This window comes from Nelumbo nucifera, chromosome 1, assembly GCF_055504915.1.
Source record: "Nelumbo nucifera cultivar China Antique chromosome 1, China Antique-T2T, whole genome shotgun sequence".
NCBI lineage: Eukaryota > Viridiplantae > Streptophyta > Magnoliopsida > Proteales > Nelumbonaceae > Nelumbo > Nelumbo nucifera.
The window spans coordinates 103308300-103325820 of record NC_142649.1 but is presented as its reverse complement, the minus strand read 5'-3'; the positions used below and the strand labels follow the sequence as shown (position 1 = coordinate 103325820).

General features: G+C 37.3%; 2 protein-coding genes across 2 annotated transcripts in view; one reads left to right on the top strand and one right to left on the bottom strand.

The window, feature by feature from the left end:
- Positions 1-614: 614 nt before the first annotated feature.
- Positions 615-929, top strand: LOC104611967 (putative E3 ubiquitin-protein ligase ATL44). The gene has a single exon (XM_010279274.1). It carries the CDS (start codon positions 615-617, stop codon positions 927-929), a length of 315 nt encoding a protein of 104 aa, XP_010277576.1.
- Positions 930-9630: 8701 nt separating this feature from the next.
- Positions 9631-17521, bottom strand: part of LOC104611901 (AP-4 complex subunit mu-like) — a 56937-nt gene continuing 49046 nt past the window's right edge. Inside the window, exons 10-13 of the mRNA XM_010279171.3 lie at positions 12112-12199; positions 11919-11979; positions 11200-11273; positions 9631-9881 (exon numbers count right to left, since the gene is read on the bottom strand). Coding sequence (XP_010277473.1) covers positions 9783-9881; positions 11200-11273; positions 11919-11979; positions 12112-12199 — 322 coding nt within the window. The 3' untranslated portion in view covers positions 9631-9782. The remainder of the gene's footprint in view (positions 9882-11199; positions 11274-11918; positions 11980-12111; positions 12200-17521) is intronic.

Genomic DNA, 17521 nt, shown 5'->3' with positions numbered 1-17521 from the left:
CAACTATATATATTGGCAATGGATTTAGTTTTCTCATTATTGGGCTGAGCCCACGTAACAATAAAAGCCCATTAAACTAATGCCGGTCCAGTTCAGAAACAACAACAATGACCCTGGCCAAGGCCATCGTGCCGTGTGTTTAGCTAAGCTAATAAGTTGGCAGCAGAGAGGTCTCTGCTCTGGGTCGGTGTAGGCAGAAGCCGAGTTAGATCATGACTGAAAATTTTAGGAAACTCCTTGTCAAAATCGAAGAACTACTACTTGTATAAATAAGTCATCACTGAAACTGTGAAACAATTAATCACAGCAAGAGAAGAATAAAGTATTGCGTTGAGTGAGTGTAGATCTGACCAAGACATGTCTACAATGGACGAGTCAAAGATGGGGTCGTCTGAAAGAGAGTTGGTGAGTGGACGAGAAGAGTTAGAGGTTGAAGGAAATAATAATGTTTCACAGTGGCAAGAAGAGAGGGAGAGGAAGAGTAGAAGACTTTCTGGAAGAAGCGTTTGTAGCATGTTGTCCATGCTTGATAGAATGGCGTACCAGTTGGATTGCTGTCATATGCAGCAAGGCGGCCTAACTTCAGAGCAAGAAGAGAGACGTATCAAGTTGCGATGCCGAGTGTGATGCAGAATTACGAGGATCTGCAAGCGGAGATGCTTTCGGATTTGACTCTTTCACTGCAAGGAATGAAGAAGTTGGTGGTGGGGTCACCGCCGTCGGCGCCGAGAGATGTGCAGGAATCTTCCGCTGGGGTTGATGGAGGTGTTTGTGCGATATGCCAGGAAGAGTTCGAGGATGGAAACGAGGTAAGGATCACGGAGTGTGGTCACAACTACCATCTGAACTGTATCTGCAGATGGCTTGTGTCAGAGAAGCAGCATTACCCTATTTGTCGAGTTGAGTTGCTTCTGCACTCAACAGTGTAATTGAAGTTTAATTCTTCTTCCTAGTTTTTTTTTTTTTTTTGTTCCTTTTAATATGTCTTATAGATGAAGAAGTAGAGATTGAATGGGGTATTCTGGCTCTTTGATTTCCTCTTTGGTTTGGTAGTGTTGCAGTTTTAATGCTTTTGGTATCGACCAAACATGTATGGTTTGGTTTATAAAAGATGATTTTTGATCAGTTATATCCTACATATATTGGCTTTTAATCAATCAATGACACAAACCAGTTACTTAATCTATAGTTTCAATCATGAGGGACTCTTGAGTCTTGAGAGGTTATTGGTGACGATGATGATCTGCTGTTATGTGAGTTCAAGTTCAACGTCCATTGGTCTGTGTTTTCGATCCTCTCTCATCAGACTTCCTTCCATGTTATGGTGTTGCCGTGTTAGCTGAACAAACTATTAGTATTAGAAAGTTGTGCAATTCCATAGTCATGAATCTGCAGGGTGATTACGTACAATACAAACCGGATCCAAGCCATTGGTTTTGTTGACCATTAGTTTCTTCATTACCTTTTCGACCGTGGATCTGGGCCCAGACTTTGCTTTGGATTTTGGTCTATGGTATCGTTTATTTACCCATCTAACCATCTTAGGAAGTTAGAATAGTTGCTATTTGTTACTGGGCATGCAGAGTGGCAAACGAGTTTGTTCCAAGTGCCTCTGCTTGAAATCTAGATTTCATTATCAGATTTTTGTGTCCCCAGTCACCCACAAATGACGGAGAGTTGTTATCAGATTGGCTCATTTTAGACAAATATATATTGATTGGTTGTGACTTGTGAGAATTAATATTTTCACTTCATACCCAAACAATGATAGTATCTCACAGTGATCAAGTTGGGTATTAATATATTGATCATCTAAATCAAAGGAAATAGAATTTAGTTGGCTTTAATTTCATCTACAACCTCTAATTTTAACTTAACTTTCTTTGTATATTTGTAAGGAATCATGGCTTAGCTGGATGGAAATTTAGATAGACCTACTGCCAACAAAATGGAAGAAGTTTTTAGAAAAGAAAGGAATTAAATTTAGTAGAGTCCCATCTCCAAACATATAGAAGGCATTCAAAGTGGAAACCACCTATTCTTTTTGATTTCGAAATTTCAATTTCCCAATCAATCGAATCTCAAATGTATCCGGCATTGCTGATGGTAATTGCTTACGATTTTACACCTCCCAAAAGCTTCTGTCTTATGTTTCGAGAATCTATTAGGAGACAGTAAAATAAGATAGCTATGATACCTTTTGCTGGATTTAATTAATTGGCATAGATAGTCTCAAACGGTGGATCCAGTACTGATGCTCAAAAATTCCTATCCACATTTTTGGAAAATATTTTAGAGCAAGATCAAAAATAAAATTAAATAAGAACTGTAGTTGGAGAGGTGGAATCAAGTAGAACCCATTGTTACATAACATATCTTTAACCAGAATTAATATATGAAAAATACAAATAAGCACACCGAAGAATCAAACAAACACAAAGCATATTATATGGCATTAAAGATCAAATACGCCATTGGAGTTCAGCTTCTACTACTGGCATGAAGCCTGAAGGCCCTGTTCTCTTGAGCATTCCAAGATGTGCAGGATGTGAAGCATGGAATCAAGGGCTGATAGGGGAAGGGAAGGTAGGCAAAGTGGGCTTGGGCAGAGATGGCAACTCGGGCTTTGGAAGAGTTGGGATTTGGGGCAGAGGTGGCAATTCAGGCTTTGGGAGAGGGGGGACTTTGGCGACTTGGGGTAGGGGCGGCAACTCTGGCTTTGGTAAAGCCGGAACTTGGGGCAGGAGAGGCAATTCAGCTTTAGGCAAAGTTGGGATGGTGGGTAGCTTAGGCAAAGCCGACTCAAGAAGTTGGCGAGCTGCGACGACATCTCAACTCATAACGGCAAAGCGATGAGCAACAGAGGTAATACAATAAGGGATGAGCAGCAACGATAAGCCATGATAACGAGAGCTTTTATTGAGAACAATGTATATTAATTATGCACAAGGCTGCTGCAGAAGCAATTCCTTTGAGGATTTTTGAGTTTGAATTGCATGCATGCATGAGTCTAGTACTAGTTTGGGTTTCTATAATTATATATAGATCGAGGGGAGAAATTAAAGTTGGTGGGACAAATCAAATAGAGTTGTTGGGAAGGGTTGCACTGGTAGCTCATCTTCTGGACCTACACACCAATCACATATCATTATTTGATGTAAAAATAGTTTATATATTGCTTGAAGACAATAATCAAAGCTAATGAGTTGATGATATGCTGAGTGCTTAGTAATATCTCACCATGTGGAAGTTTTGTTTGGTTTTTGTTTTTTATCATCCCAAAATTTACTCCAAGTGGAGGGCTGGTCACCTACAAATTTTATTAATCATTATTAAAAGAAAAATTAAATATAACAGGGGACGGGAGGACATAGCCCACCTTGCTCCAAGCCCAGACCAAAAAACTCTCACCTCAACTCATTCAAAATAAACATGCAAACCACATTACAACTCAACTAATCAATTCACAAGGAAATCAGCACATCTGTTTCATTCTCTCAAGGTGTGAAACCACAAAGCTCATGTTGCTAACGATATGATTCATTTTTCTGTAAGAGTAAGCAACTGACCAAGGATGAGACATAGTTCCTTTGATGATTTGAATAAGATCTTCGTTATCACTCTCCACCTCTATTTCAACAATTCCACAACTAATTCATAAAAGGGGATCAGATCTAGTAGGCAGAATATGGTAAGCACATTCAATGAGAACTTGAACTTGCTTACCACGTTGTGCCTACCTGATCCATAATGGCATAAAAGAAGTCCATCAAGAAGAGCAAAAAACTCAGCTTACAAAGAGGTTGCAACACCATAGCAATTGTAGAAAGTAGAATAAAATTCTCCATTGCCATTTCTAACAATATCGCCCACTCCACTTTCACCCAGGTTCCCACAACTAGCACCATTACCATTTAGACCTCGTTCACTTTTAGGTAAGTTATTTACCTAGATAAGGGCATTTATCCATGTTCTTTTATTGTTCATGTAAATAAGGCAATGACCATTTTATCCATAAAAATCCATTATTAAAAGGGATATTTTTGTCTCGTTCAAGTGTTGACAATTTTCCCCCTAAGTGGGAAACTTATTTACCCACCTAGGAGATGGGTATCACTTATCCGGTTAAGTGATACCTAAGAAAATAAACTTTCTCTAGTCTCCATATAACTATGAAAAAAGAACATGGGATTCTTGGTCAATTGGAACCAAAATCCCATTGACCAACTTTCCCCATCTCAAAATCCAAAAAAAGAATGCCCCCCTTAATTTAAATCCAAAAAAAGTGAGAAGGAAACTTCCACCAGAGCCATGTGGAAGTTTTGTTCTAAAGAGCATTAATGCATTTAACAATTCAAATTCCAATTCATAAGGAATTAAGACTATTTGGAACATATTGTAGGTAGGATGATTAGAGATAGATGAGCTCCTTCAGCTTTTTCTTGTAATGAAAATTGAAATAGAAACCTAAAACGTCATTTATTTCTTTGATGTTCAAAGAAAATGAGAGAGAGAGATCCATGGTTCTATTCCTCTAAAATACCAGTATGTTTGAGTTCGAATTCTACCAATATCAAGATTGAAATCATGGAAAGCTTCGAGTTCTGCCATCATCAAGATTGAAATCATGGAGACCTACACAACATGGTGAAACTGAATCTTATACACCGAATCATCGTTTAATTGGATTGCGAATTTGCAGGCCAATCAGCACAAGAATGTCTTTTGTTATCTACAGAGGGGAAAATGGATAATTATTGAAGTACCCTTAGCCTTAGTTATCCATGTATTAACTAAATTATTGTTTAATTGCTACCTGTAACAATTTTGAAAAATGGGGGGCACATGAAAAGACAAGCCATTGTTGCCAATGAAAATATAGGGGTATTTCTTTTAAAACATATATTTGTTCCTTCTATGGAAAGGAAGAAAATGCCAAATTAGCTCCCAATGCTAATATCTTAAATTATGTTGTTTGAAGATTTGCTAAGGGTCTTGTGGCTGTTAATTAAGATGTAAATGCAAATTTGATCAGAAGGTAGCTAGGAGTGCAAATTTGGTTCATTTTGCATGATAAATTTTGTATTGCATTTGATTGTGATGGATACAAATACAAATTTCAAGACTAGAACTTACCTATTTTACATTGACCAACAAGGAATGCAAAATTTTCTTTCATAATATCATTAAAATATATTTACTTTCTTTTCAGTGTAATTAAAGGCCATATTCAGTATTCTTACCAAATATCTGCAAAACCAAACCACAATGCAAATTTGCCTCAGTTTTGCATTTGTGCTCTTACCAAAATACAACATTCAGACAAGTCTTGTCAAGTTTTTAAGAACCCCTAGAAAATGCATCCCACACCACATATCTGAAACAAAGGTACAAATTTTTGAGGGGTACAAGAAAAAGAATGTGTATCCTTTGCATTTCCATTATTTAAAAATTATAATCAGGAAGTTATTTTTGGCTAGTATTATTTTCTTTGCTTAGTATGTATTTGGTTGCAGTGCAAATAAAGTTGTACTGATGCAACGTAATGGTAGTGCAAATTTTGATTTATTTTTGCTTCAAATTTTATCTTATTTTCAATGATTGCAGTGCAAATAAGATAAAATAATATGAAGCAGAAAAAAAATAAAACCCAAAACAAAATTAAACCAAAATTTGCATTATTTTTATTTGCACTTCTATGCATTTGTACTAATGCAAATAAAATTGTACTGCAATCAAACACAGTCTTCGAAAAAAAAAAAAAAACTATTTCTATGAACATTTGCTCGGGTCCTCAGATTTCAATACCACTACCCACCTTAACTTTCTCATGGTTTGGGAGAAATAGTATTGAAATCTGAGGACCTGAGCAAATGTTCATAGAATAGTTTCTTTTTTAATCTTTTCTGAGAAAAGCAAACAAAACTAGCCAAAAATAACCCGCTGATTTTAATCTAAGGACCCAAGCTATTGTTATTGTTTGAGCATCTACACAGCCCAGGATCAATGCAATTACAAATTTCTAAGTTGGAGCACCTACTCGTAGCTATATCAGATTTTTCCAACAAGTTGGCCAAATCCAGGATTTGTTTTTGATATTGGTCCAAAGTGATAGATAGCTAGAGAGGTTGAACCAGAAACCAAACCTTTTCAACAACTCTTTTTTTTTTTTTTTGCCTTGATCTCTCCTACAAATTTGTACTTCTACTCTCTATAAAATGCTAAACAAACTGATGCATTCACCCAAATTCAGAGCCTCAACTAAACATTTTCTTACACCTCTGAGCCATATTACTTGTCCAGCTTTTAATATAAGGTGTTCCAGCTTAAGCACCTGTTAACACAATCATGGCATATCACTTCCAAACAGCCTTTCATCTATTTCTGCTGCTCACCACTTTATCATTGATGACCGGCCATTCGGTGCTGGCTGCACGGGGTCTTCTCGACACGACCTTCCCGACAGTTCCCAAGCTTCCAAAGCCTGAATTACCAACTCTGCCGACTATCCCTTCCTTTCCTAAGCCTGAATTGCCACCTTTACCTGAAGTTCCAACTCTGCCAAAGCCTGAGTTGCCGCCGGTGCCTGAAATTCCGACTCTGCCAAAGCCTGAGTTGCCGCCGATGCCTGAAATTCCGACTCTGCCAAAGCCTGAATTGCCTCCTCTACCTGAAATTCCATCTCTGCCGAAGCCCACATTGCCCACATTCCCTTTCCTTTCCCCACCAGATTCACCCACAAGCCCTTAATTAAGTTGTGGCATGCTCAGAATCCTATGCCTTGGGGTACTAGTTAAAGGGACTTTCTCTTTTCTTTTCTTTCTCAATTTGTCCTTTTGGAGTATGTCTCTGTCACTCCCATTATGTGTTCTTTGGGTTTTTATTTGGCTTAGTTCCTGGTTATCCTATCAGATTACTGTTTGATTTCTGGTTTGGTGTCTTACTGAATTAGTGCAATTTAATGATCTAAGAACATTACACTAAATTCAATGTCGATTTGCAGAAGCTGCAATGCATGTAATATTAGTAATTACATCGCCTTTCATGGTTTCATTGATTGAATGGAACAGTTAAATAGTTTGAATTGAATAATCTATGGTTCAGCCTTAATATTGGGCCAGTCAATCATGATCCTCCCCGTCACGTCCGTATACATGGGCCCACATATCTCATCTGGCCCAATACCGTCGAGAGTCGCTTAACTGTACCCTGTGGGGACCCCATTGCTATTAGGGTTTATCAAAAGATTCTCAACATTAATCCATGAGGCCTCTCAATGATTTATGATGGCTGAGCTTTCCAGAGGAAACGCGCAAATTGGTCGTTGAAGCAAATACTTAACAACTCATAACCACCTCCATTAAGCGAAATTCAATAAGAAACTTAAGGAGGATACATCATATCATAGTCCATGGAGATGGTTCTAGAGATGCAATAGGGAAGGGGTGCCCATCATTTATAAGAAAATACACATTTTATAATATTTAGGCTGTATTGGAAATGACGCAAATATGTAGAGTATAAAATGGTCCATATAAATTGTAAAGTTGGGTTAGTTTTGCATTGATAAATTTACCTTCTTATCAAACAGATTTTTAGCTATAATGGAAAACAAACATGAATTCCAATAAAACATATGCCTTTTTTTATCAAAAGCCCACTTGAATGCAAATTTACTTCTTTTTTATTGATGTACTTTTACATCTTATTATCAATGTAAAATTGCATTAAAACTTACGTTTTGTATCATTTGTCAATGCATAAATGTAATGTAGCCAAACACAAGCAAAAGTGAACGAGAATGCAAATTTACCCTAAACCGGGATTTACACTCTATTTGCATTATTTCCAAACGCAGCCTTAGGGATCTCATGAGCAAGATTGTTAACTGATCGAGGAACTGAGAGAAGACGCATAGGGCAAATCGAGATTTCAACAATCTAATATCTTCTACAGTGCCCCCTTATGGCTGAGAACCTCCAGAGACTTGGGTTGTGAACAACATCAATATTCAATCACCTGAGATGAGAGCCTGACTCAAAAATCTCACAATCCAGGAAAAACTTTAGGGCCCTGCTCTCCACATCTGTAGCTCATAATCACCTCGCTTTCTCTCTGGCAGCTAGAAGATAGCTGATAATTAGTTTTCAAATAAGGGAAAATCTATGACCAATCATAACCCTGAATTTTGATGAAAACCCACCTGATTGGTTACCAGCTTTATAATCCCGGTTGATTGTTTGTAAGTTTTTCCCGTATTATGTCCTTCTGACATCATAATTTTTTCACGGTAGAAGATTCTTGTTGCTTTTCTAGCCAAAACTGACGGAAGCATTTAGGAATTCAACCATATCTCAACTTTCTAAGACCATTTGATTCTACCACTATTCCTGCAGTTGGATTTAATGTACCACCTCAGAACTCAATATGACTCTATACGAGCTACAAAATAACATCGAGATTTTGGAATATCTTCAATCTGATAAAGCAAGATGAAATCGTATCCAATGCTTGAAAAACACCGATCTGTCGAGATTTATCTCAGATTTGGCAGCTTTTTTTTATACGAAAGGATACTCTCCCAGCAGAATCCAGGCAACCCATTTGGTTTGAGATGAGACCTAGGAAAGTTGCTACAGCTGCTGCCTCAGTTGCTGCCCACACTTCCTCCCCCCCCCCCTCACAGAGGGCGGCGCCTCACACGCACATCCTACCATGCATTGAGAACATCTCCCATACTTTTAAGTTATTATTCACAGGAAATGTTCCCAATGCACGATGGATGTGCATGTGAGGCAACCAAGTGTGAGGAGCAGATCCCGTCTCGCTGCTGATATCAAATAATCCAGATCATTTGATCTGAAAAATCTACTTCTTCCAAAGCAAATAGTTTTCATTGTGAGCTTGACTGATATTATAGAAGCCATATAAGCCTAGCTCAAGAGAGTTAAACCTCCTGCTAAAGGATTATAGCTATCACCAAAATCGCACAATAGCCCACAAATATCCCAGAATCACACCTTTCCAGCATCATGAATTCATAATATTTATATTTATTGATTTTATTAGTGTTAATTGTATATCCAAAATTTCAGGCAAGATTGATCATCGAAATCCCAGAATTTTGGAATATTTGCCGAAATTTTGGCCGAAATAAATTCACCCAAAATTTCACATATTTCATGTCTTTTGCCATAACCAGGAAACCAAAATTACACTAAAATTTAAAATAATGGTTGTCTAGTAAGGACAAATAGAGTGCCCAAGCATCGTTTAGTTGTCATCTGTTTGGTCATATTTACACCTCAAGACATTGGCCCAAGATTCCCCAAGGCTTAGTTTGGAAAGAGTACAAATACAAATATATATAGTAGAAATACATAACAAAATAATACAAGATACAAGGTTTTACACTCTGCATATTGGTATTTATACTCCTTCCAAACTGAGCCCAAGGAAAAAAAATGAACATACAAGTTTCAGCTAGCTGCGTCACATGTTAATGCAGGCAATGCAGCTACGTGTGCATCTATGACTAAATAGGTCACACCAGTGCGGTGGTAGAATAAACTAAAGAGCGAGTGGTCAGTCAACCAGTTAGTAGGAGGGTTTAGTGAGTCAATATAGCTCTTAAAATGAACTGAACAAGTACTATATTGCTTAATATAGTTCTCAAATTGTAACTGAAAGCAAGTTTCTTTCTCATTTAACCTTTCTAACCATTTTGATGCACTTAAGAAGAAAAATAAGACAGAAATGGAAAAGAAAAAAAATGAAAAAGGTCATATGCGAGCAACGTATGAATTTGCTTGTGTCACATATCTTACCCATCGATATGGATTGTGGGTCTTGGTCTTCTTTTCTATCTGTAGGTATCTTACCTGCATCAATAAAGCAAGGGAACTAGGCACCTTGAGAAGCATTCATAGAAGAAAATAATTACATAATATTAATATGGTACTTCAGCATACTGAAGGAGATAAAAAAGGAGGGGTAAAATCTAATGTTAAGGCCATTGGTATCAGAATTGATTCCATCATGTAATTGACATGCCCCATATTAACCAACAAATCCTCACCTCCACATAGTCATTGGATGAATTTTGGAGTCCAGAACCTCTAATTATGAAAGTAGGTTTTTTCACTAGAATCCCCAACTAGGAACATACTTCAGAAAAACTTGATAAAAAAACACGGTATTGCACAAAGTTGTAATTACTAAGAAACACTCAAGAAACCCTTGCGAAACAACATTAACACCTTAAAGTGTATTGATATGCTAACTTTTTTTTATTAAAAAGGTAAATTCTTCAAGTAAAAACAAATGAAATTAGTACATAAAGCTGAACAATGACAAGAAAAAATACAAAAGACACACTTTGGCTACTAAATTAATTCTTCAAGAGGGGAAAAAGAAAAAGAAAAACAATTTGACAAATAGTGTCCAAGAAAATTACCTCAGCTACTATAAACAATGGAAAATACCTCTGTCACAGATTACCACAAGCCTCCATTTTTGTTCATTTTATTTGTTTCAGTAACTTTAGAACTATGTGCTAACAAAAGATAAAAAGAAGATACAAAATTTAATGGGCATGACCTATAAGAAAAAGACTGAAACACAGCAAAACAGAAACCAAGAAGGAAAAGGAGTTCCAAAATGGATTTTTAAGTATATTTACATTGGTCAAAGGGGGAGAACCTATGAATATATGTTTACAGACACAAACTAAAGAAGAAAAATGAAACAAAAAAATATCCCAATCAACTCAAAAACAGAGGGAAATTCCTCAAGAGAATAATGCTAAAAATGGCAAAAACTTGGGTATAAAGGGCTACAAAATCCAAATAACGTGCCATACCATGGAAGATCATCTGTACTGAATATTAGAAAACACAATCACTATAGTGCACCTTTACTTCATAAACTCACGAACACATACATACATACACACAAAGCACCGGAATCTCCTGCAAGCATGGGTATCCAGCTACATCTACCTATGAATTTAACATACATGTATGGGCGATATTCCCCATGTGCAGTTGGATTATGTGTGTGTAGAGTTTTTGCTTCCAGGAGATCCGAGCTCACATATAAGGGGGTCATTGCCTTGGTGTAATGGAAACATATAGGTAGGTGGGTAGGTAGGTAGGTAGGTAGATAATGCAGATTGCAATTATTGAAAGACTACTTCACCTGAAGCCTGGAAGCATTGTACATAGGTATTGCGAAGGTCATGCTTACTGGTCCAGCTTCCCTCATGATATTTCCTGTACAGAAACAAATTACAATCAATAATTTACAAGAAATCCAAGACAATGTTTTAAAACGCGGAGGTGTGATGCGAGGCATTCCACTACCTAGAGGTGTAAGCCTCCCGAACACAAGGAAGCATAAGCCTCCTTAAGAGGAGAGGGTTAGGAGGATGAAGAGGAAGGGGGGATCTCTTTTTTTTTTTTTAATTTTTAATAAAAATCTTTTATGTTAAGAAGAATAAAGATGCATAACATTAGTTGAAAGGGCAAACCACTTTCTTTCCCCTTATCTTTTCTTCCCTTCCCTCTCCTTTTCTTTTCTTTCCTTCTCTTTTTTTCTTCTCTTTCTTTTTCTTTCCCTTCCCATTCTTTTTCTTTCCTTTCCTTTCCGTCTTTTTTCTTTTTTTCTTTTTTTTTCTGTCTTTTTATATAAGATGTGCATGAGGCGCATCAAAGCGCAAGAGGCGTATGCCTCTAGCACGCCGCCTCAGAGGTGTCAGCGCCTCTGGCATATGCCTCAGGGCGTTTTGGGAGCACCTCGCCTGGAGGCACACCTCCAGGCGTAAGCCTCGCACACCTTTAAAACAGTGATCCAAGAAACCATAGTAAGCATGCAGCACATATGTGTATGAAGCTATAATCAGAAAGAGGAAGTCTTACCATGTGATTCCTGTGAAAGTGTGAGCTTTGCACGTAGAGTATGTTCTGATCCACCAACAACCTGGAACATATTGATCAATATTTAATACAGTGCAAGGAACAAAGCTTGTATAAGTCGAAATGAGCCCTCTTCAATAGTCTAACCATTTATTGGGAAGAAAGGAAGGTCAAAGCACTGATAAAAAGATCTTGCCTTTTTTAAGCCCCATTCAATCCTCTTATTTGCTTCCCTGAAGTCAGTTGTGTTTCCAACTGCTCCGGGTTCCAACTCAAAACTAACCCTGTAGAAAATTTTTCAATACAGGACGGTCAGATTACCTTTAGTAAGAAAAACATAATCCTATGTTTTTTTCCTTCAAACCCAGCATACATTTCATTTTCATCTTTCCTTTAAAACTAAAATAAATGAATCATCCAGCTCAATTCCAAACCTTTCTCAGTGAAGACATAACCAGATGCTCTACACTATAGTGCTACAAAACCAGAAGGGTTTGCAAGTTTTTTCCTCTTGTCAAACTAACAAAGTCAGAGGATTTTATTATTTTCCTTAACATTTCAAGGATCAATATCATAAAAGGAAAAAGCCTGAAGGCATAAGAATTTCCTCATCCATGACACACTTTGTAACTAGGGCTGCGCTTGGGAAGTGGGTAAATACAAATATGTTCAGTGAAAATACAAGTGCTGTCATTTTCATGAACCTTGCACATTTGTATGTACACTGAACATTGTATTTGCACTCTTACCAAATGGAGCCTAGGGAGTAAATCAAGTGTCAAGCAGCAGGGAGCAGCCATCAAATCTGAAAAGCTTCTAGTTTCATGAGCCCTTATGCATGTGCATGTCCCTGTAGATCAAACAGACTTCAAGAAGTCCACATATAAAAGTACTAGTTATTAATAAGATAATGACCAAGACATTTATGCTACTTAGGACCATGGTTTGTAGTTTCGGTATCCATGAACATTTCACCATGTAGAGTTGGAGAAATTTCAGAGGTATTTTGCTAATTTTACTAAGATATTTGGAAAATCTAAAAAATCAGAAAAGTTTTCTAGAAACATGGAATTAGTTAATAAAAGAAATATAATTGCACATTTAAGGCCCAAAACCGTAGTAAAGATATATAAATCAAATAGGAAAAATTAAGAGTATAATAGGTATGTTTCTCTTTGTCTCCCTTTTGGTCTTTAGCCATCTCTTCTTTTTAAAAAGTTATGATGATTTTAATGAAATATTGAAAAGCTTTTAATAATATTCTAAAATTTTAAATTTTAAATATATACTCTACAATGAAATCTGAAATATCACTGATATATTGGCAAAATATTGGGGATATATGAAGAAAAAAAGATTCCCGGAAAATTTCATATTGCCACCTAGCAAATGGGGATATATCACCAAAAATGCCAATATTGCAAACCATGCTTAGGACCAGATTGCACAAATATTTATCACCGGAGAAAAGACTCTATTGTCTTTTAAAAATGGCAGGCTTTTTATTTTATTAATTTATATTTAATAGTAATGGCATTTTATCAAGGAGACAAGGGAAAGATGTCAAAAAAGGCAACAGTGATAAAAATAAAGGACTCAGAGATGAAGCAGTGAAATAAGGAAATGGAAAGACTACACCAGTAAAGAATACTCACACCAACTCTATTTCACTAACACATTGTCTAGCAAGGTCACCAGATAAAATGTTATGCAGGACCACAAGCTGCATGAACACGATGTTCAACCTAGGAATGCCAAGTGAAGGTCTTTTGTTGAAATAAGCTGACCACCATAGGCCATTAGCTGTGCCCCTTACCAATCAATCACAAGTTCACAATACATTCATCTCCCTAGACCACAATCCCCTGAAAACGGAGAGAATAGCAATGTCCTTAAGAACAAGGATCTCTGCTCTAACAAAATCTACAACACCATAAATCTCAAAAACAAAAGGAACCTTGCTAGTGATCCTCAAGGCACCTCAAATTCCTGAAAGCTTTTTTTTATGATAATCAAATGGAAAGCAATGTCTTCTGATCCATTTGATACTCTGAAAAAACATCCATGGCAGAAACCAATGGACCCACTTTCTTTTTTTTATCAGAAAAAGGATTTCACTAATAAATTAAAACTTAATACAACTGACACACCCTGGCCACAAGAGTTCACAAACTTGCCCAGAATTAGTTAGGTCTGTCAACTTCCTGTTTAGCTAGAACATCTGCACCCCATTTGCAGCTCTTCTCACCCAGCTGAAACTAGAATTTAATCGCTTTGCAATTACATCAATTTCCATAAAATCACGTCTGTATTTCCGTGGTGCTGATTTGACTTGCTTTGCCCAATGAATGACTAGTTGTGAATCTCTTCAACTTCCAAGTCTCTGAGACCAAGCTGTAGTGCTAATCTCATTCCTTGTAAGAATGCCAAAATTTCAGCCTTGACCAAGTCTCCTAAGCCAATTGGACCTAAATGACATCACTACCACCAATCCTTGGTGATCTCTAATCACTCCCCCAATGCCTGTTCTTGGATTGAACATAGAACTGCCATCAAAGTCCAACTTCAGATTATTTACAGTTGGGGGCTTCTAGTTCATTCTCACCTCTTCACTGTGTCTACCTGTTTGTATTTCTTCAGGCAAAGTTTTAATAATGTCATTGACTGAAAAGTCTTTGAATAACTCCAAAGTTTTTACCCGATGTGCAGTTCTCACTTAGATGGCTTCAGTTAGCTCCTCCTTGGACCTGTTTTCATTGAAGAGTCTATTGTTCCTTTCTTTCCGGTCTGTCCTAAAGTTTGCATGACAGTCAAAGAGAGGATTTGAAGTCATCATAATTATCATCATCCAAGCCTTATCCTGACTATATGGGGTCAGCTACATAAATCCTGTTTCACCATTCTGTTCTGTTTCATGCCATATCCATTGTTAAATTATCAGCGCTTAAAATCATTGCTTACTACTTCTATCCATGCCTTTTTTTGTCTACCCCTAGCCATTCCTAGCCCCTTCAACTTGCAACAAATAATTTCTTAAAGGTGTTGTTGATGGTCTTCTAAGCACATGACCAAGTCCAAACCATCTAAATGGACTTTCTCTCATTTTATCACCTATCGGAGCTACTCCTAGTTTTTTTTTCTTTTTTTTTTTGATAAGCTACTTCCTAGTTCCTTCAAATGATTTCATTTCTTATCATATCCTTTCTAGTTTTTCCACTCATCCAACTCAACATGCACATTTTTTCCACACTTAATTTTTGGACATGTTGTTTCTTGACTTCCCAACACTCTGCCTCATACAACATAGCTGGCCTTACAATTGTTTTATAGAATTTTCCTTTTAATCTAAGGCCTCATTTGCGTCTCAGTAAATGACATACCTGAGTAAATGCACTTATCCAGGCAAGTGTTTCCTGGGAAATACTTGCCCAGATAAGAGCACTTCCCAGTGTTCTTTTATTCCCCAGGTAAAGGTGTACAATGACTGATTTATCCAAAAAGGTGACATTATTGAAGGGACAATATTGTCCCATCATTTATTAGCGATTTTCAGCACGCATGGGCAAGGTTCAAAGTATCAATACAATATGCCCCCGTATAGGGCGTATCATATCGTATCTTTTGGTCTTGGTACACCTATTTACAGGTGTTTCGAGACCTTGGTTTATTTCAATAAAAAACCATTAAAAAACGTCTTTAAAAATCATATTTTGAATGAAAAAACAAAAAAAAAAAACATTGAGCATGTGTTGTTAAGTACCAATACACCCTTGCCGATACACAGGGGCGTATCGATACTTTGAACCATGCACATGGGTAGGTAATTTACCCAAGTTTGAGGACAGTATTACTTCCCCAGGTAAATGAGTCTCTTGGGAATCATTCTTTTCCGTGGGACCCACACATACCGAAAAACGAACTTGGGTTTATTTCTTTTCCATGGACCTACCAACTTACATGCCCCTACTTCCCGAAAAACGAACGAGGCATAAGTGGTATTTTCTTATCACATAAAACTCAAGATGCACCCTCCATTTTGTCAACCCTACTCTAATTCTATGGCAAGCATCCTCCTCAATCCCTCCCTTGTTATGAACTATCAAACCAAGGTACTGGAAAAGGTCACATTAAGTTATCTCTTGGTCTCCAATCCTAAGTGTGCCTTGATTTGCACTCCTATTATTATTAAATTTACATATCATACATTATGTTTTAATCCTACTTATTTGAAAACTTCTTTCCAAAGCATTTGACTATAAGCTTAATTTTTCATTGAATCCTTCATTAGTTTCATCAATTAAAACAATGTTATCAAAAAACAACATGCAATATGGGTCCTCCTAAACATGTATAGTCAATTTATCCATGACCAGTACAAAAATACATAATGGCTAAGTGCTGAACTTTGGTGAAGACCCATTGTAACTATAAAATCTGATGTTTCTCTCATTTGTGTTCTGATATTGGTTGTTGCACCCTCATTGTATCCTTAAAAGAACGGTCCAGTGCACAAGGCTCCTGCCAATGTGGGTCTGGGGAGGGACAGATGTAAGCCTTACCCTTGCACATACAAAGAGGCTGTTTTCAAGATATGAACCCTGGTCACCCAGGTTGCAATGGAGCAACCCAACTATTGCGCCAAGGCCAACCCTCATACGTATCCTTAATTAAGTCTATATAATTATTTGAAACCCCTTTCCTTTTCAAGACCCACCATATTATCTCTCTAGGAACTCTATTGTTTTCTAGGCTAGAGATATCAGAGGAGAGGAAGAGAGGATGAAGAAAGAAGAGGAAGAGAGAAGAGAGAAGAGAGAAGAAAAAAATGGATTCTAAACTTATGATTGGCGGTGCCAGCTATTAGGTTTTATACTAGAGCGACCCAACTAATAATAAAGATAAGAGGATTTACAAGAGTGCCCTTGCGGCACTAAAGAACAAAATAAATAAATAACTGATTTCAACATTCCCCCTCAAGTTGGGACATAGATATCAATCATGCCCAACTTGTCACATAAATCATTGTGTTGCAGATGATGTAATCCCTTGGTAAAGATCTCTACAAGTTGATCTATGGAACTGACATATGGAGTGCACACTTCCCCATTTATAATTTTTTTCCTAATAAAATGCTTGTCAACCTCAATATGTTTAGTTCTATCATGAAGCACTGAGTTGGCAGCAATGTTGATAGCAGCTTTGTTATCACAATACAAGGATATGGGGCCATCAACAGGAAATCCCTACTCATTCAACAAGTTCTTTATCCATATAACTTCAGCCACTCCATGGGACGTTGCTCTACATTCAGCTTCAACACTAGACCTCGCCACAACATTCTATTTCTTGCTTCTCCACGTGACAAGGTTTCCTCCCACAAAGGTACAATACCCACTAGTAGACTTTCTATCATCAATTGATCCGGCCCAGTCAGCATCTATATGCACCTCAACCTTCAAATGGCCATTCTTCTGGAAAAGTAAACCAGCCCCTAGGAACTTCTTTAGGTACTTGAGGATTCTATCGGCTGCCTCTAAGTGTATAGTCTTAGGAGCATGCATGAATTGGCTAAGAACACCCGCAGTGTAAGCAATGTCTGGTCATGT